At 35.3% G+C, this 24,142-nt stretch overlaps 1 protein-coding gene across 3 annotated transcripts in view; it reads left to right on the top strand.

The window, feature by feature from the left end:
* Positions 1-23,647, top strand: part of RBM26 (RNA binding motif protein 26) — a 56,777-nt gene extending 33,130 nt beyond the window's left edge. For 2 of the 3 annotated variants that reach the window (XM_018071168.2, XM_018071167.2), the window contains exons 15-22: positions 210-338; positions 2,514-2,588; positions 3,242-3,412; positions 10,118-10,222; positions 12,733-12,942; positions 15,282-15,368; positions 18,475-18,588; positions 22,873-23,647. In XM_018071168.2, the coding sequence (XP_017926657.2) occupies positions 210-338; positions 2,514-2,588; positions 3,242-3,412; positions 10,118-10,222; positions 12,733-12,942; positions 15,282-15,368; positions 18,475-18,588; positions 22,873-22,962 (981 nt within the window). In that variant the 3' untranslated portion in view covers positions 22,963-23,647. The remainder of the gene's footprint in view (positions 1-209; positions 339-2,513; positions 2,589-3,241; positions 3,413-10,117; positions 10,223-12,732; positions 12,943-15,281; positions 15,369-18,474; positions 18,589-22,872) is intronic. The other variant, XM_018071169.2, reaches the window with a different exon arrangement.
* Positions 23,648-24,142: the final 495 nt, after the last annotated feature.

Below are 24,142 nucleotides of genomic sequence, written 5' to 3'. Positions count from 1 at the left end.
TGATGTTTATAACTTAAATCTCTGATGTTGTGCTTCCTCTTCAAAAATTGTTTAACTTCAGCAACTCCAAATTGTTACACCAGATTTTTATATTCCATATCATCAAAACAGACAAAAGAAAAGACGCTTACATATTTTTCAGCACTCATGTGGGTTTTTTAAAAGATTGAAATTCACTGGCAAAAAAATAAAATGATTTCCTCCTATAGGTTTTATCCACTTCTACTGGCTTGACAAAAACTGTGTACAACCCTGCTGCTTTGAAGGCAGCACAGAAATCTTTGCCTGTTGTTTCCACTTCCGTGCTAGACTCTAATGAAGCACAGAAGAAAAAACAGGTAAATTAAATATGCTTCTTTATAAAATGGACCTAGGTTGGGAACTTGTGACTTAGAGATAGAGCACTATGTATATTCATCTCAAGAGCATAGATGAAACTAGTCGTAAACTTAAATTCACTATGTTTTTTTTCCTGCAAAGGACAAGAAAATTCAGCATTGTTTTGTTATTTTTCGGTGTATGTTCAGGCAGCATAAGCAGGTTTAAAACTGTAGAAATTCAAAATGTGAAACACTTTTTCCTGGAATCAGAGTCTCCATGTTGAGGTATGAATTGTCTGTTTTAAGTGAAAGGGAGTGTAGTGTAGTCACTGTTCTTCTCTCTTAAGCCTTTTTGGAACTGGCCTCTCTTCTCAGTGTATTCTGTACTTGTGACCAAAATTGCTTCTTCACTTGAGAGAACTGAGGATTGTATGACTTGGCATTTTGTTGTTTCCAAGCCATAATTCTTCTGCACCCATTTTTATTTTTACATACTAGACTTCCTCTTTTTTATTTGTGTTAGAGAGGAAATGCAACAAAAAAATAGGCCTTAAATTAGGTCGTCCAGTTGTAGTTTAGCTTGCTTAGAACTTTCAAAAGAACCCAGCAAATCTTGTTTTTCAGGTTTATTCTGAAAATTTATTCTGTCATTTAGAAAAACTAAATATAGGACAATGTTTTATCTTTCTGTTTTTAAACCACAAATTGAGAGTTCAATACTAAGTTAGATACAAACATAAGTATTAAAAGCAATACACTTGTTAAAGGTTTTGGTCTATTGGTAAATTTCTATAGTTCATATCTAACATAATTTGAACAAGCAGTTTGTTAGCTGCATGTCAGTTATGGCATTGGTCCAGATTTAAAAGAAAATCAGTTCTAATTTTGGGAATTCATTTCATATTTGTCCCCTAACACATGTTTTTCAGAATTAGAGCCTTCACCTTTCAAGTTAGAATGCTAAATGCCTGTAAAATGGGAGAAAAATTTTAATAAAATTATTAACTTGACATAACACCTGTAGAGGTTTTTTGAGAGAAGACACTGAAGATGTGCTAAGTGATTGGCTCATTTTTCACTTGGTCTTGTGCTCCTACCTGCCTTCAGAAATTTCTGGTACAATATACTAGTACTTGTGGAAAAACATGATTTTGTGGGACTCACTCCCTTCCTTTCCTTCTGTCTCCCTAGTTTTTCTTAGCATTCATCCCCTTGTCATATCTTCCCTTTCCCTTCAGAAAAATTATTTGCACGCTGTATTGCAAAACTAACGTTTCATGCAGCAGAATTTGTCAGTATTTGGGTAGACATACAGAAACTTTACTATTTCTTTTTCTACATCTTTTGTGCGTTTACACTCTTTGTATAAGATATTCCACTTGCAGTGGTTCCAGTTCATCATCTTCTGCCTCTCCTCTTTCATTCCATTAAATATGTTGATATCAAAGCTCTTAATGGTTTTCTGCAAGTATGCTGCTGTTTAAGACTTCTTCATTCTGTATTTGAGAGCAAGAAGCAATTGCTTTCTCACAAGCAACGTTAGTAGGTGCTGAGCACAGCAGTGGCATCTCCTCCTGCTTCTCATTCCAACTGCAGTATGTCACATCCTGATGGGTTTCAGTTCATTGTGAGTTGCCCATTGCAATGCCAAGGTTCTCTTGTTGGCAGATAGAGTATTTGTCACTTCCCAGTTAAAGCAGTCAGATGCAAAAGAGGTAGTTTTCTTTGGGTAACACTTTAGAAGAGTGTTTAGAAAATAGAATGTGTTTTCTTTTTGCTTGTAAGAGTTTTGGAGAATGTGTTTTAATTGATGGACTTGATTTACATTTGCTTTCAAGATAATTGTCCTTGCACTTTAAACTCTTGCATGCTGTATGTCTTGAGGTAGTGTAATACGTTGCCTTTCATCTTTCATTGGAGTTGTGTAAGGTATTACTTTGTATGTAAGCAGTGGTGAAATATCCCCAGCATAGATCTAACTGAGAAGGATAATTAGAACTTTCAGTAAGTTGGTGACATGTTGTTTTCCAAAACATAATTGGAAATACTGCCTATTAGTATCTTGAGTTTCTGTTACTATTTTTTCCCTATAATTGTAAGTTACTACTGTATAGTTGCCAAGTATAATACATTATTCTTCTGGCATTATGTTTCAAAGTCTAGAAATGTTCTGTAATCTTTTTATGCTTCTAGGAGGCATTACGACTTCAACAAGAGATGAGAAAAAAGAAGCAAGAAATCTTAGAGAAGCACATTGAAACACAGAAGGTAAAGTGTTAGCATTAAAGACAGTCAGAAATTCAGTTGTATAATCTCAGTTCACTTCAAAATATTTCAGATTTTGTAAACACAAACTAAAAAAAAGACCTATAAAATAAGCATTCTCTTAGAATGGCATTATTTTAATTATTTTTAAACATTATTTTAAGTTTAGAGTTTTAATCTAACTTGTCTTGTTAGTTCATTTTAAAAAAACCTTACGAGCTTATGCAATTTAGGTGCAATTTTAGTTGAAATTGCCTAATTTGGGTGCAACGTGCATATATTTGTTGGGAGAAGGGAAAACCTCAGTTCTGTTTGACAAGAGCAGGAGAGGGTGATGTAGAAAAGTATGTATGACTGCACTTAGGCTTAGGAAGAGGAAAAAGGCCAAAATGTCAGTTAGTTGAATAAAAATTTTGAAATAATTCAAATGTGTCTCATTGAAATGGAAATATCAGATGTTCATTAGGCAACAAATAAGAAATTCAGACAAAGATTTTAATTTAATGTAAGCTGCTAAAAGCCCTATATGTTGAGTTTGTGGGTCGCAACAAAAGAAATGCAATATTCAGTTTACCTATTAGTTGTAATGAGTACTGGAAAACAGATCTGTAATAGTAGTTGCTGAGTAAAAAGATTTTTTTTTTTAAATTGGACAGATGCTGATTTCAAAGCTGGAGAAGAATAAAACCATGAAGTCAGAAGACAAAGCAGAAATCATGAAAACACTGGAAATTTTGACTAATAGCATTACCAAGTTAAAGGATGAATTAAAAGGTGTATCACCAGGAGGAGGGACTCCTTTAAAGAGCATGAAAACTAAGACTCAGGTACTCAAGTTTTGATCAGCTTTTAATAAGATGAGTTGACTTGTTTGTGTCAGCAGAATAAAAATATGCAATCACATCAGCAGTATTTAGAACCATTACCAGTTTAATTTTCAAGTCCTCTTTGAAGTGAGATTGGTTTTGCCTTCTGTTTAAGGGAACATAGTTAATTTTAAAACCATGCTGTTTCTAAAAGATTTATCTTTTGTTACACAGATACTGCATCATTTGGAAAATCAAAAAACCAAATCAAAAGTCTTATGATATTTTTCTTTTGCCTTATTTAATTCTTTGTGTTTGGTCAATTGCTTTCTTAAATTTTAAATAGAAATTAAATAGTATTTCTAATGTAAAAGGATTATAGTTAGGCCACACAAATATCTTCTCAGGTTTAATACACAAAATGTACTGGACTGATATATCATTTTCTGGGACTTTTTATGTCAGTGAAATTTATCTATATATTAACCTTTTTAGAAGGAGGATTATACTGCTCAGTTTTCTTTTGATAGAGCTGCCCATGTTTGGGTTTTACATGTGAAAAAAGTTTTTCCTCTATTATCATTCTTGTTGCTATATGATTTGTAACCAGTTTCCTGACTGCTTAAAGATGCAATTATATTACCTTTTTAAAATGCAGTATTTTGCTTTTTGTAGAAGTATTTGTTCCTGAAAAAATCATAACATGGTTAAGAATTAAGCAAGTCTTGGAGAAATAACATTTTAAGAAAGTGTTCTTTTAAATATATTACAAGCTTTCTTGCTTTATCAAGTGAAGAAGTGCATACTAATAAAATAGCAAATTTTTGTACAGTGTATTTTCCCATTAAGAAAAAAAGTTTTTTAACCCTTTTCATTCAGTTTTTAAATGTTTAGAATGCTTAGTCTTCTTTTGGGATGTTTGGGATACTGTTTTACAAAACTGGTGTAATGTTACAGCCCAGATATAGTTTAAATGAGTTATTAGTTTTCACTTTGAAACAGTATTTCTACTGCTTTATTTTTTGTAGAAATATAGGCATTAAAAGTAAGTGCAGTATCAATTACAATGATGTACAGTTTTGAAAAGAAATACCAACAAGAAATACTGAAATTACGTGTACATGATCACTGTACCTTCCTATATAATTTGTCAGGAAAAAGTTGAAGTAGCATATATTTGTCCTGAAAATGGGCATGGATTGTAGTTTTTGGAAATCAGTTTACGCCTCTTAAAACAACTTCAGCTGCAGTGGAATATTCTACTGTGTTTTAGAGAGGGAACTGAATGTAATAATCTCAGAATTCAGGCAATGCCATAATGAGATAAAACTATTCGATTTTTTGGAGATGAGAGAACTTTTTTATGTCTCTGAGAGTGTGGACATTGTCAGGTGAGAAGATATTTCTAGGAGGCCTGAAGGATGTTACCTGTCTGTAGAGTGAATTTGAACTACAAAAGTCCTAGAAATTGGCAATATTTTTAAAGCTACATTTGATTGTTAAAAGCATCATGTTTTTGACAAATATTCTTCTGCTGGTGGTGAACATTGCTTCATACATTTGATCCGAGAATAAGTTGTTTGTGGATTTTGTTACATGGAAGGAAATTAATCCAGGCCCATAGAAATGAAGAAGCAAGTTGAATCATGAAATCTTGGTAAATTCTTTACTTCAATGCAACATTTTAACCCATCACAATCATTTTACGCTGAGAGTGGTCCAGTAGCTGAAATGTACAAGAAAATAGTTTGGTAACACAAAATTGTTCAAAATGGTTATGATTGAAAGGGATCTCTGGGGGTTGCTTTATTCCATCACCAGGTGTCACTATGAAGAGTCTAGATGGTGTCTTTGCTCATCCATACTAAGTATTTATATACATGGGTAAGATTCCCCCCTCCCACCTTCTCTTCCTGAAGTTAAACAATTGCAGCTCTGTTAGCCTCTGTTAGCTCATACAGGGGATGCTCCAACCCCTTAATCATCTTTGTGGGCTTATTCTGCACTCTCTCCAGTGTGTCTCTTTCATGCTCAGGAGCCTAGAGTTGGGCATCGCGCTCCGTATGTGGCCTTACCACAGCAAAGCAGAGGAGAAGGATCACTTCCCTTAACCTGCTGGTGGTGCTCTTCCTAATGCAGCCCAGGAGGCTGTCAGCCTTCTTTGCCACACGGGCGCATTGCTGGCTCACGTTCAACTTCTTTTCTGCTACCAGGACCCCTCAAATTCTCTTGATCTGGGCAGCCCCCAATCTACTGGTAGCTGGGGTTATTCCTCGTCAGGTGGAGGACTTCACATTTCTCTGTGTTTAGGTGCAAGAGGTTCCCCCTGCCCCATTTCTACATCAGGTCAAGATCCTTCTGAATGGAAACACAACCAGCTGATGTACCAGCCGCTTATTCAGATTTTGTATTTTCCACAAACTTGCTGAGAGCACACTCTGTCTTACCATCCAGGTAACTAATGAAGATGTTAATGGTGGGATACACCACTAGCAACTGGTCTTCAGCTGGACTTTGTCACTGGTCGGAACCCTTCAAAGCCAGCAGTTCAGCCGGTTTTCAGTTCATCTCACTGTTTACCTGTCTAGTCAGCACCTCATCCTTTTGGCTGTGAGGATGTTGTTTTGAAACTCAACTGAATCTTTACTGAAGTCAGGATAACAACTTGGACTACTCTCTGCTTTTTGTCCACCAAGCCAGTCATCTCACTGTAGATGGTTGTTAAGGTCAAGTATGATTTCCCCTTCCCTTTCCCCAGTCACCTTCTTGTTCTTAATATGCTTGGAAATGGTGTCCAGGATTATTTGCTCCTTCATCTTCCCAGGTATTGTGGTGAGGTTGGCAAGCACATAGTTCCCCAGATCTTCTTGCCTTTCTTGAAGATCTAAATGATATTTACTTTTTCTCAGTACCCAGGAACCTCCGACAAATGTCATCATTTGTCAGAGATAGCTGAGACTGGCTTTGCGGGGTTGTCACCAAGCTCCCTCAGTACTTAATATTTGCATCCCACTGGGTCCCAGGTTTTTGTTTACATACAGTTTGCTTCCTAATTTGGTTTTCTTTCAGCAAGTCTTCTTGACTTGACCTTGACAGGTCACTTTGGCCACAACAACCCCATACAGCACTACAGGCCGGGGGGCAGAGTGACTGGAAAGCTGAACAAAGGAGAAGGACTTGGGGATGCTGGTCAACTGTCAGCTGAACATGAGTCAGCAGTGTGCCCAGGTGGCCAAGAAGGCCAATGGCATTGTGGCTTTTATCAAGAATAGTGTGACCAGCAGGACTAGGGCAGTACTGTATTTGGCACTGGTGAGGCCACACCTCGAGTGCTGTGTCCAGTTCTGGGCCCCTCACTTTAAAGAGCACATGGAGATGCTGGAGCATGTCCAGCAAAGGGCAACAAGGCTCATGAAAGGTCTAGAAAACATGTCTTATGAGGAATGGCTGAGGGAGCTAGTTTTGTTTATTTTTGAGAAGAGGAGGCTCGGGAAGGACCTCATTGCTCTCTATGACTACCTGAAAGGAGGTCATGGTGAGGTGGGGACCAGTCTCTTCTACTATTCCTGCAATGAGAGGACAAGAGGAATTGGCCTTAAGCTGAGACAAGGGAGATTCAGATTAGATATTAGAAAAAAATTTCTCACTGTTAGGGTGGTCAGGCATTTGGAATAGGTTGCCCAGGGAGGTGGTGGAGTCACCATCCCTGGAAGTGTTTAAGCATTGTCTAGATCTGGTGCTGGGTGACGTGGTTTAGTGGTTTTGGGGTTACAGAGGTAGTGCTGGATTGACAGTTGGACTTGATGATCTTAAAGGTTTTTCCCAACCTTGATGATTCTATGAATCCTGTGCCAGGCTTTTCCAGTCTCAGGATATGGGATTGATGAATCAAATCATTCCAGTAAAGACTGAGGAGTAGGAGGTATCGAGTACCTCCTCTGTTCTAGTGTCCTTTGTTGCCAGGTGCTCTTTCACATTCAGCACTCAGACCACATTTTTCACAGCACAGTGTTTGTCTCGCTGCTGAGAGATGTACTGAAACCCTTCTTCTTGAATCTGGCAAGGGGGGTGAGGAACAGCTCTAGGTGGGCTTTGGCTTTCCAAACCAATGCCTGCACGCTCAGACAATTTCTCTTATGTTCCCTTTGTACTCTCCCTGCTTCCAACTCTTGTACAAGCTTGTTTTTGGATTTAAGTTTTGCTAGGATCTCGCTGTTCATCCAGGCAGGCATCTTGCTGCCTTTATTTCCTACATGCTCTGGAACTTGGAGGATGCAATTCTTGAAAATCATCCTACCTTTTCAGCAGATGCCCAGACCCAGGGTATTCAAACAGGAGGCCTCTTCCAGTTGTCTGAAGAAGGCCTCATCTACATCTTTTACCTGATTAGACAGTACGCAGTACACAGCCACTGCAGCGTCACTCACGTTGGTCTGCCATCTTAATCCTGACTCATAAACTTCCAGCTGGCTCATTGTCTGTCCCTAGGCAGAGCTCTGGGCACTCATACTGCACTCTCTAATGAAGGGCAACTCCTGCTTCTTGCCATCCTGACTCATCCTTTTTAAGAGACTCTATCTGTCCACTGTACCACTCCAGTTGTGTCAGTTTTTCTGCGATGTTTCAGTAGTCCCAAGGAGACTGTAGCCCTGTAACTGCACACAGACCTTCTCTGTGTGCCTTCTCTTTGTTTCACCTATTTTGTGTATTAATGTCTAAGCTCTTCAGAGAGGCACTGATTTACCAGAAAAGAAAGGCGATCTTCCCCCTGTGATACTGTTCTGTAGACCCTCCCTCATTTATATGGATTGGTATGTGTATGTTTGAGGTGGTCCCCCTTCAGCCCAGTTTTGTTGATCTGGAGATCTCTTCTCCCCACATCACCCTTTGCTTGTAACCTGGTCCACCACTTCCTTACATGATTCTTGTTCCTACTAAGCAAAAGTGAGGCAATATGCTAATTTTGAATTGCAGTTTTAATGAAGTTTTTGAGCTGCTTTTCTATTTTCTTTGTAATATGGAAAATGAAGAAACATTTTAAGCAAACCCACTTCATAGAAGTAGAAATTGTAGAAAAAGTTGATTTTATTGACACCTTTCATTTTAGGGATATTGTGCATTAACTGTGAGCATTGTTTTGTTAACATTTTAAATAGAGAAAACAATGAGTCCTATCTAACTTCTGTGAAAGTGAAGATTTTACAGAGCCTTCAGTTAAAGTTAACAACTTCGACAGTTTTCTAAAGGACTTTGCTCTAGGTTCTCTTTCATTTTCTTTGTGTTTAAAAGCTAGGTAGCTCTGAAGAAGACCCTGCAGGCTTGGAAGATGAGACCCATGTGACCGTGCCATTATCTTTACCTATTTCTGTCTTCTTCCAGTTCATTCAGATTACAAAATGCTCTTCCCCCTTGAGTGAGAAACCTTTGCTGCCTCTTGGTGTATCTTGAAGGAGGTATTTTCTTCTTGAGACCTGGCACAGCTCTATAAAAGAAGTCTTCGTTAAGAGCAATAAAAAAACCCCTCAAAAGTCTTTATTACACCAGTGTCTCTGACTGCTCTGTGAGTGCTAACTGCTGGTCATTGTTAAACTTCAGAAGTGCTTGTTTTGCCATGTCACTGATGTATTGCAACACAGTGGGATTTGAGAGAAGCACTGATTTCAATTTTGAAAACTTGGAAAACTATTATACAGGAGATAAAAGACTTTTTCTGTGGTTGCTGTAGATAATCAGAAAATGGTGCTGAATGGGCTTGAGGTTGAAGTTGCCAGTTGAATAATCCAGCTTTTTTTCTTTTAAAGCTTCCAGGAAAAAACAAAGAAACAAAACCATCCTTCTTTATCAGTGGTGATACTTGTTTTCCAACTGTCACAGCTGCAAAACCTTCATCTCTTGACATCCAGCCTTTGAATATATTACATGCTGTGATTTTGAAACAATGGGTGTAAATGTAAACTGTTTCACAGTCATCTATAATTTTATCCTTTATTTGTGATGTCACTGGAACATTTGGGTGCTGCTTCTTCCATTAAAAAAAAGAAAAAAAAAAAAGAAAAGTTTCGGTTTGGTACAGAACTTCTAATAAAATTTTCGTGGTTGCCTCAAGTCTTTCTCTGCACCTCAGTGGTTGCAAAGAACATGTCTAAATTGGGGTTCAGAGACACCTTTCAGTTTCATGTATATTTTATGAACTTTCTAATAATTTTTTTAAGATTCTGGAAGGCAACTGCATCAGAGACTATTTTTTTTGTTAGCAGATGTCTTATTACTTACTGTGTTTTTATTACTGTGGTCTGAACAGCACTACCATTTGTGCTTTTGCTTTATGGAATTGCAGTAAATTTAGATACATTTTCTCAGTACTGATTATAGATTTTGTATTCATTAATACTTGTACTGCCTTTCTTTTTTTTGTAGAATTCTTTTTATCTCATCATCATTACCGTATGATGTCTTGCATTTTCTACTTATTGTATCTTCAGTTTAGAAAAAATTCCGTTGGCTTTGGCTTTGCGTAGTAGTCTAAAAGGTTTGACATCACAAAGCTCAGAGTATGCTATTGCACGTGGAAGTTTTATCTTGCCACAAAGGCTCCTAAGCTTGTGCTTGGTTTCTTTTCAAAGGTGGAAAATCAGCGTACCGGCCAAGAGCTTTTTATTGAAAAATTATTTCCTCAATAGTGAATGTGAACTGTGGAACTAATAATTTACTATTACGGTTTCTTAGATGCAGAAAGAATTACTAGATACTGAACTGGATTTATACAAGAAGATGCAAGCTGGGGAGGAAGTTACTGAATTAAGACGAAAATATACAGAACTACAGCTGGAAGTATGTTTGCCTCTTCTTTTTTAGCAATTAACTTCTAATCAAATATTTTCCCCTATGTTTATTAGCTTGTGTATTGTATCATAAACTTTTTTTCCTAGAGTGCAGTATTAAGTTGCATGTAGAGGGAGACGTTTAGCAATAATATTTAAGAAAAACCAGTTTCTCTACTTCAGTGGCATCCAGAAATAGTATTGTCTCTAATTTTGATTGCTAATCTATTTAAATTCTATAACTATTTAGATGACATGGTGTTTTACAGATTTGTGGTAATAATACTTCCTTGAGAACATGCAGTGTTTTTTAATTGTTTCCTGTAGGTAATTTTGTGTTTAATACAGAAGAGTTAAAAAACAGTGCCTGATCTTTTATTCTTAAGTGTCAACATCCTCTTAATGAGGTTAATCAAAAAACCGGAAGTGCCAAAAGTAATATTGTTGTAGCATTGGTTTCAAGAAGGACTTAACAAAAGCAAATACAATGTTTCAAGGAGTATTCGATGTATAGAAATACACTTTTTCTTCAAGTACTTGCTTTTAAAAAAAAATTGAGATGGCTGTGCAAGATTCTTCATATCTGTGTCTAATTTTGAGAAATTATGGATGCTGTGGGTGCTATTCTGTGTTATTTTGCACTGTCTTAAATCACATGATAATCTTATCTCTTTTTACTGTTAAGCAGGCTGCTGTGTTGCTTAAATCCCTCTTGTCTTAATGAAGTTTGGTCATGTCTTATGTATAACTACATATGAATACAGTGCAAATACGTGCGGTGAAGTTGCATTAAAATCTTGCTTCAAAACTAAGTTGTTATGCAGCTTTAGTAGTTGTGAACATAGTTTTGTTAATAAACCAAGCCAATTGAATAGAGATGGCACAAAAGCTTATGTTAACAGTATATATTCTGATGGTGAGTAATATTTCATACTCATATGGACTGAAAGCTTATTCATAAATTGTACATTCCAGAAAATATGTGAATTGAATGACTTGTAAAATAGCAGCAGAAAGCAGGTGCTTATTCAAGATAAAGTTACACCACAGTTGAGTGTGCTAATCCTACTCCGTCTCTCATTAAGTCTGTTTGTTTTTTGAGTTGAGGGCAAAAAAGAGTAGCTCTTTCAGGGAAGTAATATTTGCTAGTAAAATGAATTTTCTGAACCCTTTAGCAAATACCAAGCAAAGTAGATGGAGAAAAACCGGGTTATTAGTGATGCATGTTGATATGTTTCAAGGAACAGCATGAAATATATCCCTTGTACAATGTACAAAAGGGTGTTGTTTTTTTTTCCCATTGACATTTGTTTGATTCTTCAGTATTCTTACAAATTCTTAAAAAAAGTTCTAATATTCACACATTGTGTTTGTGACTCTGACTCCCACAATATTTCACATTTCTTCTTTGACTTATAACCTGCTGTTCCGTTCCAGGTAACCCTGATTTTACTGTAAGAAAACCCACATAGTTTACAGCTTGTTTGTTGAGTCAGCATACCTTGAATTATTCATTTAAATATTTTAAAGTGTTTAAAAAAAAACCTGCCAAAGAACAAAACTAAAAACCCCAAACCCCTTAGGATTCTCTTTATAAAAAATTAAAAGTGAATTAGATACTATTGTAGAATTATCTGAATAATTTCATTAATAAAGCTGTAACAGATTGATCTCCTCATGGGTGCTGTCACTGGCATGTATTAAAGTAGTGCCATCAGCGCTTGAGTTGTAAACATAGTTATGGTGATTTCATTTAACTTTTGATTCTTATGGCAGATTTACTTGAGTTTAAAAAAAGTGGTTTTTTTCTAGTTAAAAACATGGAAATTAAATACCTGAAAGAACCCTTTTGAAACTTAAAGTAACTTTTGCAGATTATTTTTTAAATGACTTGTCTGTCACTGTTATTGGCCTTTTGACTGTTCTTGGAGGGTGCATGCCAGTTCTTTAGAAGGGTTACGCAGGTATTGTGGGAATGGAAATTATTGAGTACGTAGAGCCAAGTGTTAGTGAATATTTTGTTCTTGGTAGGGCCCGTTAAAAGCCTTTGTTTCACACCTTGCAGTTCTGTGGCCAAAAGCTCTTATGTGGCATTAATTCTGGTCAGAATAAAAGTCTTGCCTGAACTTTCAGAGACAAAGAAGCAAAAGTAAAGAGACAAATGAAGTAGATAGACACCGTATCAAGAAATTTTGCTAATGAAATTTCAGTTGCACTGCAGTTCCTTTTTTTGAGAAGTTAATGCTCACAGATAAGGGCTCTGTTGATATCTGTATTTAATATCTGGTTCTTTTTTCCTATTTCCATCCTATTTTTTATCTGTTAATAATTAACAGTATTAGCTTTTGAATGGTATTAAAATGTTCACCTTTTGTTATTTTAAGACCTGCAAGCTGCTCTTTCTGAGGCTGTTTTGGGGATGTGTTTTTAGGAAGAATCAGAATATGTGTTTGCTAATTTTGTATAAATATGTAGATTGTGAATTTTAATTTATGAATATGTTATGTATAAACATCTTAGGCTGCCAAACGAGGGATTCTTTCTTCAGTTCGTGGTAGAGGGGTTCATGCAAGAGGTCGGGGTGCATCACGTAGCAGAGGTAGAGGAATACGAGGCCGGGGAAGAGGCAGAGGAGTTCCTGTGCATGCAGTTGTGGATCATCGACCTAGGGCGTTAGAAATCTCTGCCTTTACAGAAAGTGATAGAGAAGATCTTCTTCCTCATTTTGCGGTATGTTGCAGTTTCACCTTTTTTGTTTTTTGGATGACATTCTTCTGTTGAATGACTTGTTTCCTCTTGATTCAGTTCATCTTGATTCAGTTCATCTGGAAATATTATTTAGGAGTAAATCTTTAACAAGATATGCAGAGGATGCATCAGAAAAAGCTGTAACAGGAAAATTACACGATTGATTCGACTAGTTATAAGTGTAATCTCGGCATTTACAAGGCTTCTGGATTTTTTTTTCTTAAAAGGAAAGGAAAATGGCTCATAATATTTATTTTTTCAGGATATATGTAAATTTTTTACAAGTTTTTAGTTACTGAAATAAAATAACTGAAGGGATGGTGAGAATACAGACTGTCAGTGCCAAACTTTCAGTATCTGAAGTGTGTTTATCTTTGCTGAATTATCTTGACAAGTGCTTAACGAAAATTTTCATTAAACATTTTCAGTGCTTTTGCCTGACTTTCTGAATTTAAGAATCAAGATGAAAATTCTGCAAATATATGCAGATCTTGGAAGAGCATCCAGACATTTCTGTCTGTTCATGTATTTAAACTTAAGTCAGAACTTTTTCTACTTTTTTTCTGTTTTCAGTCTAAGAAATGATAACTTGACATACATCATTTTTAGCACATTTTTCTTTGAAAATATAATAGTGAAAAATGAACATAAATTTATAAAAATCCTTTTCCTCCATTAAATAAAGAGTATGATAAAAGCAAATTTGTTTATTTTGTGGAATGAATGCTAAGAATATCTAGTGGCAAAAATCATGTGAATTGCTGACTGTGCCCCTTTCCCCCTTGTTTGTTTGGGATTTTTTTCCCCAACATTTAATAGTAGTGGTCCTCTCTGAAGGAAAAAGTCAAGAAGCCAGTAAGTTCAGTAAATTTTACTCCAGTCAATGTACTTAATATTTCCTGTCTGGCAGTCATGCAAGCAACTTTTCAAAAGAACAAGAACCAATAAGGATCTGTCTCTGCTTTTTAAAATAAATAAAAAATTCAAAACAAAACAACAAAAACAACAGCAACAAAAATTACAACCAAAAAACCCTTCCACTGTTATACTGGGTTTTTTAAGGTGTCTTGTTTCCAGGAACTATGTGTGCACACATACATAAGGGTATATATATATTTTGTTCCCCTTAAGTACACTGTATCGATCCTCTATAGGGGAACAAAAAAGGAGTTGTCATACCTGTAAGAACAAAATTACTTCCCATGGAGATAAATAACAGATCATACATTTATACATATCTATATATATATTTGTGTGTGTAATGAAGGGGAATAAAAGTACTTTCTATAGAGATGTATGAGGGATTGAACATTTGACCATGACTTAACAAATCTTTCTGTAAAAGTAAGAACATGTAACTTTAAAATGAAGTGATACGTTCTACTTGGAGGTTTCTGAATCCAGTTTTGATGATGCATGTTAGAAAAAAAATTATTTGTGATATACAGCATTGAGATGTAGTCTGTCTTGCGAATATTGCTAAATGAAATATTGCTGGTCACCTTTCATAGTTTTCATTTCATTATGTACTTTTCTTACTGCAAACTTCATGTTTTCCTATACATTATTTTTTTTGAGAAAATAGAAAACTTACAATCATTAACAAGCAAAAATATTAATCATAAACTTAGTAACATCAACAAGACCATTCCATTCACCATGTTAGTAGAATAACACTGAGGAAAAAAAAGTGAATTACTTAATTTTGCAGGTTGTGGGTTTACTTCAAGTTTTAAACTTGCTGCAAATTCCATGGAAATATTCTGAGATATATTTCTATCTCTGTGATATGGTACCGCAACTGTGCACATCAGCAGTGCAGTCTGCTTGCACAGACGTGTTTGATGGGCTTTGCAGCTCACAGTGATGGCAACATTAAAGGTAGTGATACCATAGCAGCCATTACTGGAATAGATGGGAATATTAAGATGCTGAAGAACAGTTAAGTTTTGAAACATTTTCTACAGTCCCTGCCACTAACAAAGCTTGTGGTGGAAGAGTTTTGCAATAGGCTAATGAAATAATCTCAAGATTCCTTCTTTCTAGTAAAAAAGAGAAATGTTGAAGCAAGGCAACCTCTTTCTGTCATAACTTTACTTCATATCTGTAGGAATTAGGAAATCCAGAGACAAGAGCACTTTGGTGTTTTAGAAATGCAAGTACAAGGAAAAGTATTCTTGACTAAGACAAGTACTCTGGCATTTAGACTGTGAATACACTATTCTAATTTTCTGTGGTTTTTTGAGGGCATTTGATTTAGAACTGCATTTTTAGAGGTGGATAACTATTTTACTAAGCTTTTTTTTATTATTTACCAAAAGCAATATGGTGAAATTGAAGATTGCCAGATAGATGACTCTTCTCTCCATGCGGTGATTACTTTCAAAACAAGAGCAGAAGCTGAAGCTGTGAGTATAGACTTTCTCAAAAATATTCTTCAGCATTCAAGTACTTTCTGGTTATGTTACACTTCTATATTTGATTAAATATAATACTGCTAGTTATTTTAAAACTATTGACACAAAAGTTGAATTCTAAATAAAACAAAATTGTCAGAACAGCATATTACTGAAATATTTAGGAAATGAGGATGTTTATAGCAAGTGGAGGATGTAAGAGAGAAATTAAGGGAAACACTCAGGAATCAATAGTTTGATGTCTTGGTTCATCTTCATTTAATTGTGATGGTTTTTTACCTGAAGACTTGCTACCCTCACAGTCTTCCTGAAATGTCACTGACATCCTGCAGAGCGAGCCTGTGTATTTTGTTTGTCTTTGATTGGATCTAGCTTTGCCTGAAAACCTGTGGTAGTGTAAATGATATTTGATCTCATGGGATTTTCTTTTTGTTTTCTTTTTTTCCCCCCTTTTATTTAGAAATTTATGAAATTGTAGAAGCACAGAATTGTAGAAGTAACTTCTAGACACTAAAATCTAGAGTTGACTTATGTTGTAATTCAGCATCCTTACATGTGGATTATTAGGACTTTATACATTTAGCTCAGTGGCACTCCTGCCTTAACCGGTCCGTAGCGTAGGTATTATGTGAACCTGCACAAAATAATGAACATAATTGTTCTGCAAATTATTTTGTTTCCTTTAAAATGCATCCATCACTGTTGGGAGGGAGTATCCTGAAAATAACAGGGACTCCAGAAAGAATGGATTCATATTTATGGTATGGTTGTATGGAAAGATTTCATTTTATATTTTGCACAAAGTTTATCTTGTGCAGTTTACCTGAACATGATTTTCATACCTGGCTAGACTATTCTCTTTCTCGTCTTGAGTCACCAGTGACCTGATTGACAGAAATACTGGTATTTACAATGCAGATTAAGCCAATGGGGGCAATAGTTTTGAACACTTAGAATATCATTTATGATTACATATTTTGAGAAATAGTTTGATCCATGTACCAAAGATGTTTTACAGAAACATAAAGTTTTGTTTGTGAAACTCTTAGGTATAGCAGTGATGAGCAGTAACTGTATGAAGATTGTAATTATTCTGTAAAAAAGGAAGAGTAATTAATGGTAGGTCATGTATACTGACTCATGGGGAAAAACAGTATTGTACAGCTGTATCGAAGGAACACAGTTCAACAGTTTTGTGGAGAATGAGAGATACTGCAGATAAAAGCAGTTGTAATTAATATATTCACAAGTGAACTGAAGTAAGGTTGGGATTTCAGTTTTAGTGCTTCCTGGCACAGGATACTTCATTTTGCAACTTCATATTCTTTGACATTGTAGTTTACAAGAAATACTCCTAGGTATTGAGAGGAACGTCTGCTTCCCTGAAAAGAAAAATAGGTTACCTAGAGAAATAATCTGTTTTGTGGACTATCCAAATAAAGGCTTTACTTCTTCCAGATAGAGTATGATTCACTACAAGGATCTTCTCAGTATCTTGCTAAAGATATTTGTTTATCAGCAAAATATATTAGAACATGTTTAGAACATGCTTTACCTAAAAATTGGCAGGTAACGTCTTCTCTGCCTTACCTAAATTTCTACATGTAAAAAGCAGGGAATGGTAGTATTTTGGAATCAAACACAGAAGTGTAGAGACAAGAAGCACCTGAAAAGGAAGGTAACACAGAATAAAAAAAGATATGGGCAGGGGGAGAAGGGACGTATATTTGGTGGAAAGGTCAAAGTCAATGTTATGTACTTCTCTCTCTTTTTTTTGTGATGCATTTCAGTGCATTTAAACAGCAGTATAATTTTCCTCAATCACTCTCAAATAGAATAGGTGGAGTTTTCAAGCTGTATTAAAGGTGAAGTTCAGAATGCCCTTCTGAAAATAGGGATATTGCACCTTTATTTTTAAGTGAAAGTGTTATGAAAACTGGGTTCAATCAAATCTAGTAAAATATGTATTTTCCTTAAGATATTCCTATTTATTAAATATATTTCCACTGGAATTTCTGTGTTTATGGCTAAAGCAGAATTAGTTATAGAAGGTAATCATTAAAAACCTCTGTTGACGCCAATTGTGAGGTAAATGCAGCTAGTATTTTACCTTCTAAATTTAAAATAGGCCTAGGCTTTATGTTCATATATGTTGTAGTCTGGAAGAAAGAGGAAGATTCCCTGTTGTAAAATGTTGCATTTTTATGTAGTAGTAATTTCTTCCAAAGATTACAAGTTGTTTCTGGACCTAAATGTCACGTGTAAGTACTTTTACAAATTCTGGTTGTATGACATTGTGATGAGACCATGGACAAAAAGCTCCTGAGCTGCATTTTAATAAGCATAGAATCTTTTAAATTTATCATAAATTTATATGTACAGATTTAAAATTTATACCTGGGGACTTTAATATCACACAATTCATGTTCAGATGTCATTGAACATGTAATTGTTTCTACATTTCACATTATGCTGTGCTTTCAGATTGTACTATAAATCTTTTGTGACCATGACGGTTATTTCGGAATGTTGCTAACACTGATTTATGCTCATTCATGTTACTTTAATTTGAACATACTCTTTCCAAAGCAACCACTTAATGCAGCTGGTACTTAGAAGGGCATGAATATCCCATAAGTTAAAAATTTTTACATTTCAATTACAACGGCTTTACAGGAAGTGGAACATTTTCCAGTAGATTAAATTGTAATCACAAAGGGGCTTTTTTTTTAGTTGTTTGGTTGTTGGGTTTTTTAAAATATACTAAATCATTTGTGAGATATCTTACTTCTTCCACTAAGTTATATGTTAACAGTTTTGTGTCCATCTTTGAAAGGTGAGGAACCCATCAAGATAATATTAAAAAACAAGGCGTTAGTTCAGTATGTTGCCTACATCACCTAATGATTGATGGTTTTCCAAGCTTATTTTCTTCTGAACATATTTTGATCATTTTCTTCAAAGGATGTATGAATTCCATGTGCAGTGAATGAAGTTGTTTTGTTTAGCCTATTAACAGTATTCAGTGATGAATATATTACAGCTTGGACTTCTTTAGTAAAATCACGTATAACTAAGATGTTTAAACTTGTTTTAGGCTGCAATTCATGGATCTCGTTTTAAAGGACAAGAGCTGAAGTTGGCATGGAACAAGCCTGTTGCTAGTATGTCAGCTGTTGAAACAGAAGAAGCTGAACCCGATGAAGAAGAAGTAAGCTTACTTTTTCTTTAATTTTCATTTTTTCCTCTTTAAAGTAAAATAGCTTTTTCAAGAAAAGTTGATTCATGCTCCTATTTTTTTAATCTAACTCATATTTTGATATCAGAAAGTGTATTTTGGGGGTTTAGGTTTTGAAAGTCTAGATACTTTACTTTTCCTTGGAGAAGTGTTTTACTTCTTACACAACAAAAAACTCTAGAGGATATATCTAGAAAATGGAAGTGGTGGGTTTTAATTTTCATGAGAGAGATTGAGGATTTTGTCCAAAACATGAGTTTGTGCCATTTACATTTGGCACTAATTTCTTAGAGGATCAAATTTCAGACTCTTTTGTTCCTTTATAGAGATATTGCTTGGAGGATATAGGTGAAGGAGTAATTCAGACCATTTACTGACTTCATTCAGACATGTAAAGTAGCTCTGCTGAGTGTTAGTCCTCATCATTGTGCATGAAAGATACTAAAGCCATGTCCAAATAACTTCATGTAGAAGTGGTGGGGCAACAAGTCATGATCCAATCTAACTCATTACATTCAAAATACAGATATTTGTGAATTTAGAAAAATAAATGCCACTTGGGGATGAAGTCAAGCAGTCTTTTTCCTAATTTATTTACCGTAAATTAAGTGTACACGCATAATTGCCATAGAATGGCTGAAATAGAAGTGCACTTTGACTTACTTGATGATAGTATTTGTATGTATCTTTATTCCTGTGGTATTTTGGCACATCAACCATAGAAGCAGCTTCACAAGTTTGCTTTGATATAAATTTGGTTAGTTCTTTTACATTTGGTAATGTTCACTTTCTGTTTTATTTCCTGAAGACACCAGTTTGTCTGTTTGTTTCCTGTCTCCAAAAATGCTAATTTGTTTTTAGCCTGCCAGTCAAAGACAGTGTAGTCTACCTCCACCTCTGTGTATTCATATTAGGCGTTTGTGCATTGTGACTTACTAAATGCTACTTTCCTTGTGTGCACAAACCTCAAGCATTGTTAGGTAGTCATGAGCTGTGAGTGAACAACAGACTACATTATGGAATCTTGAGAGCATCTTAGATATTTTGTCACATCTCCTTCAGGGATGTATTACCTGGGAACATCAGCAACAGTGCCTGTTGCTGCAAGGGGTGCGCGTTATTGAGAGGTCTCACTGAGTAACCACTTCATTGAGATTTGGGTGATGAAGGAAGGGCATTCAGGGATATGCAAAAACTTCAGCAGAGTAGAGGAAGGAAAGTACATATTTGTTGGTAGGTGAACTACAGAGAGATTTGCCTTCTAACTGCCTTCCCCTTCCCGAGACACTTGAGTGTAGGAGGGAACCTCTGGGATATAGTGGGGAAAAAGGGAAAGAAGATAGTAAAAGTGACATGCCCTGGCAAAGAGAAAGAACAGATTTACAAACTCAGACCTAGATGTGTGATGACAACTTGTCAGCTGAGAAGTGCTTGTGCTAGTGGGATATATCTATTTTAGGTGATGGTTATTCTCCTTAACAGGAGTCATCAGGTATGGAAAGAAAACTCAGGGAAAAGACTGCATACGACTGTTTTCTGCAGTTCATAAATTGATGGACTCATCTAAAACTTTCCAGGTTTTCAAAATTTAAGTAAAAAGGGGGAAGTAACTTGTTTTTAAATAAATAATTTAATCATTGGAATGTTTAACTTTATTATAGATTGTTTTTTCCCTGACCTTTTATTTTTCTGACACTTTTCTTGAGATCCGATTTTCTTCTTTAACTGCTTTTATTTGTTTTGGGACTGTTTTTGCAGTCATTCCTCAGCTAATTATTATTGTGGAAAATATCTAGCAGCTGATCTAGGGTTAAAACAACCCTTAGCTGTTCATTGGTTTTGTCTGCTTGCTGAAATCTTTGCAATAACAAATCTGTAATATAAAAATGTTAGTTTGCCTATATTTTTGTTAGTAACATTGCTGGATACGTATTAGGCCCGGCGTTTACAGATGTTTTATGTAACATGATTGATATGCTTACCTCTGACCCTTTCCCTTTTTCAAAACAAGACAAATATATGTATGTAGCTCTCCCATGTTCCTTCTGTAATGAGATTGGAGTTTATTTGGATTTTGTACAACTGAATTAGTCCTCCTAACCCTCACCAAATTTCTTTACATCAGGTATTTCTACTAGATAATCCTTGGGAAATTTTGCTTTTAAATGCCATTCTTTCATTCTGTGAGCTCTGTATTGCTTCTAACATTTGATTAAGTTAGTATTTGAAGTGTAATGTTATGATCCCTATGTCCCAAATGAATGAGGTCAAGAACTTCATTTGCTGAAGTTCAACCAGTTGCAAAAAGAAATTTTACATAGTGTTACTGTTTAAAATTTATACTTAGGCAGGCTTAGTTTGAGATTAGGCTTGTAGTCAGTGGCCTGAATTTCAGTCATACATTCTTTATACATGTAAAATATCTTGAGTTTCTGCATGCCTACTTATTTAACTTGATTTTATAGCAGCTATTGTAAACACATGAAAAAGGTTTCCTTCATTTTTCCATGTCTAAACTACCATTTTAGTTCAACTGAGGAGTATTGATGCTAAAGAGGGATAGCAGGCATAGGACTTAGGTGAAACTTGATGTTTCAAAGAAAAAAAAAGAAAAAAAGGAGCTAGATCATTCAGCAGAGTGAGATTCTTAATAACAAAACAGGGTTCCTAGTCTATTTATGAAAGTAAGAGGAAAGCCTTTTGGACTTGAGTGCTTTAGAAAATCCCTGGTGAATAACCAGCTAATTATGAAAGCACTGGGTCTTCCTAGATGCCTTATGTTCTACACCTGGGTGCCTAACAAAAGAACTGACTCTACTGAGTCAACAACTGATGCTTAGGAAGAGTACAAAACACATAAATAGATATAAGCTTTTAATCAGCCGTGATTTGCAGTTCAGGGACCTGTTGAGTCAGAGATGTTGAGTCAGATGTAGTTGAAAGCCCTTGATATGTGTTTATTACGTGAATTTATCTGGTTCTTTGGAATCTGAATAGCATCTGTAATGTCCTGTAAAAGAGAATGCTACTGTTCACCTATGTCTACCCAGAATAAGTATCTTCCTGTTGAATCCACCACTTGCATGTTTAATTTTGATGTTCTCCTGCTCTTGCATCGAAAAGACAACCATCATTCTCTCTTCACTTTCTCTTAGATACTTAATATAGAACGATAACGTCTTACTTTCCCTCAGTTATTTTCTCTCCCTATAGTTGTTCCCCTATATGGAAGTCGTTCCAGTCTTTTTGATCTTTTTAGAGATAGTAGTTTCTCCCTGTTGTAAAAGAACCTACTGGAAAGAGAAGACTTAGTTTGAGGCTTGCTTCAGCCTAGAGCCTCTTATCTCTCCAGAAGAGTTCCTAATTTCACAAATCAGCCTGCACACCACTTGCTGAATTTGGAAGTTCTGTAGCAAAAACCCCGCAATTACTGGGACAAAAAGAGTAAGCAAGGAAGACCATAGCTGTTATTTCACAGCTGAGAGATTTTGCTAGGGAAAGACATCCTTGTGTTTTAGTCCTTGCTTTAGCTAGCACAGAGTTTGCTGGGTTAGGTACCACTGTCAAAAAAGTCCCAAAATATAATAGTAGTTTATATACACCCCTGTGTCTATATGTAGATAAAAATTGAAACACCTTACTGTTTAACTTTGCCTTTCTACAGCCTGCTACTGTTGACCTGAAATATTTAGGGGTTTGAAGTCTGTCAAGTTAGTGTTGTTACTGAAAGGAATAGAAATACAGTAATATATCTTGTCTGTCTCCCTGCCTCAAACTTTTAAATTTTTATATTAATTTTAAGTTTGATTAAGCTGTCAAAATCAAAAAGTCTCAGATTCAACCTTTTTGATACTGTGACACAGGTGGATTAAGCTCTCAGATGAAAACCAGCATAGTTACTGTGAGCATGAAAAAAAACATTAGTTTTCAGTATAGCATCCTAAGTTCTGAAAATGTAGCAGCTTGGGCATGAACTATATGCTGAAGAATCAGAAGAGCTATTTAAGGATGAGGTGCATATGTCTTGGTAATTTTAAAGTCTGTTGAAGAGAAAAAAACTTTCTTTTGCCATTTGCTTTTATATATATATATATATATATGACATATATATACAGTATACTTCTTTGAAAGCACTACTGTTTACCTCTTAAACCCCAAAATATTTTCTTTATCAAATTGCAAATATCAGAGATTTGTATTTTGCCTTCTGATTTTTAGCATTTTCTGGTGTAACATTGTCACCTTTATCTCTTGAAGTTTCAGGAAGAATCTTTGGTGGATGACTCATTGCTTCAAGATGATGATGAAGAGGAGGAGGAGAATGAATCTCGTTCATGGAGAAGATGATTCAACTGATCAATGACAGTGCTAGAACTGCACCTGTGTTGCATTAGTATTACCTAATGTACTTCTGCATCTTTGTATTAAAAGGGGTTTTGTGATGAAGTTGGATTCAGATATAGATTAAAAAGCAGCTGGTCAATTATACGTTTTGAGAGATTGATGTTTGAGTTACATTTCAGTAAATGATTGCTAAAGACATCATACTAGGAACATATGCAATGTTTTTATTACATAGTTCTACAGAAAGTTACAGAATTCTTTGGGTTCTTTGTAATTTACTGAATTGGTCAAACACAAATGACCAAAAGTTGTTATAACATAGATAATTTTTGTTCTATTCCAGATACGGAATGAAAATTTGCATTTAAAATCTTTGTGAATGTTTTCAGAAATGAATAGATAACAGTACTAAACCGAAGTCTCTAAAGTTATGTATTCATAATATTGCATAGTAGTATGCTTAGGCTTTACTATGTACTAGCCTTTTGTTGGATTTGTGTACGTATTTTACCTATGGGTTTTAATGATAAAGTGTATGACTGCTTTGCATATAAGTCCTTATGACTTTAAGATGTTAAAAAATAAAGAAATGGAATGGTCTTCAAAAAAAAAAAGAAAAAAAGAAAAAAAAAAGCAATAACCAAAAAAAGCTAAGGCAATGGTCCTTCATGATGAAAAAAAAAAAAAAGAAAAAAAAGAGAAAAGACCATTCCAAATGGCAACCCCCACCCCCATGTTCACAAAAGGAGCTTGAATCACTATCACTCATACTAAAATAATACTGAATATATATATATGTAAAAAATCTAAATCACGTTTCATGTACATTAACACAAGTATACTCTACAAAAATCTTTTGAGTGTTCTGAACTTGAAAGTGATGTAAGTCAAACAGTAAATGGAATAGTATTCCAACAATAAGGATTTTTTTTCTATAACTCTGCACTGTGCAACAGTAGAAGAAAATTTGATCCCACAAAAATAATATGCAGTACTGAAATATAATTTAGAAGAATACGTGAGAAGTGGAATATTTGGTAGATAATATTCTAAAAAGTTTTACTGTGCACACTAATGCATCTTTTATATTCGTGTGTTTCTGTGATAACATTTTTCCATTTCAAAAGTAACACTCAGCAGATAGTAAGTTCACACAATCACGTATATTCATCATTCAAAAATA

Source organism: Manacus vitellinus, unplaced genomic scaffold, assembly GCF_001715985.3.
Source record: "Manacus vitellinus isolate BGI_N305 unplaced genomic scaffold, ASM171598v3 scaffold_2_pilon, whole genome shotgun sequence".
Classification (NCBI taxonomy): domain Eukaryota; kingdom Metazoa; phylum Chordata; class Aves; order Passeriformes; family Pipridae; genus Manacus; species Manacus vitellinus.
This window is presented reverse-complemented; position numbering and strand designations above follow the sequence as displayed.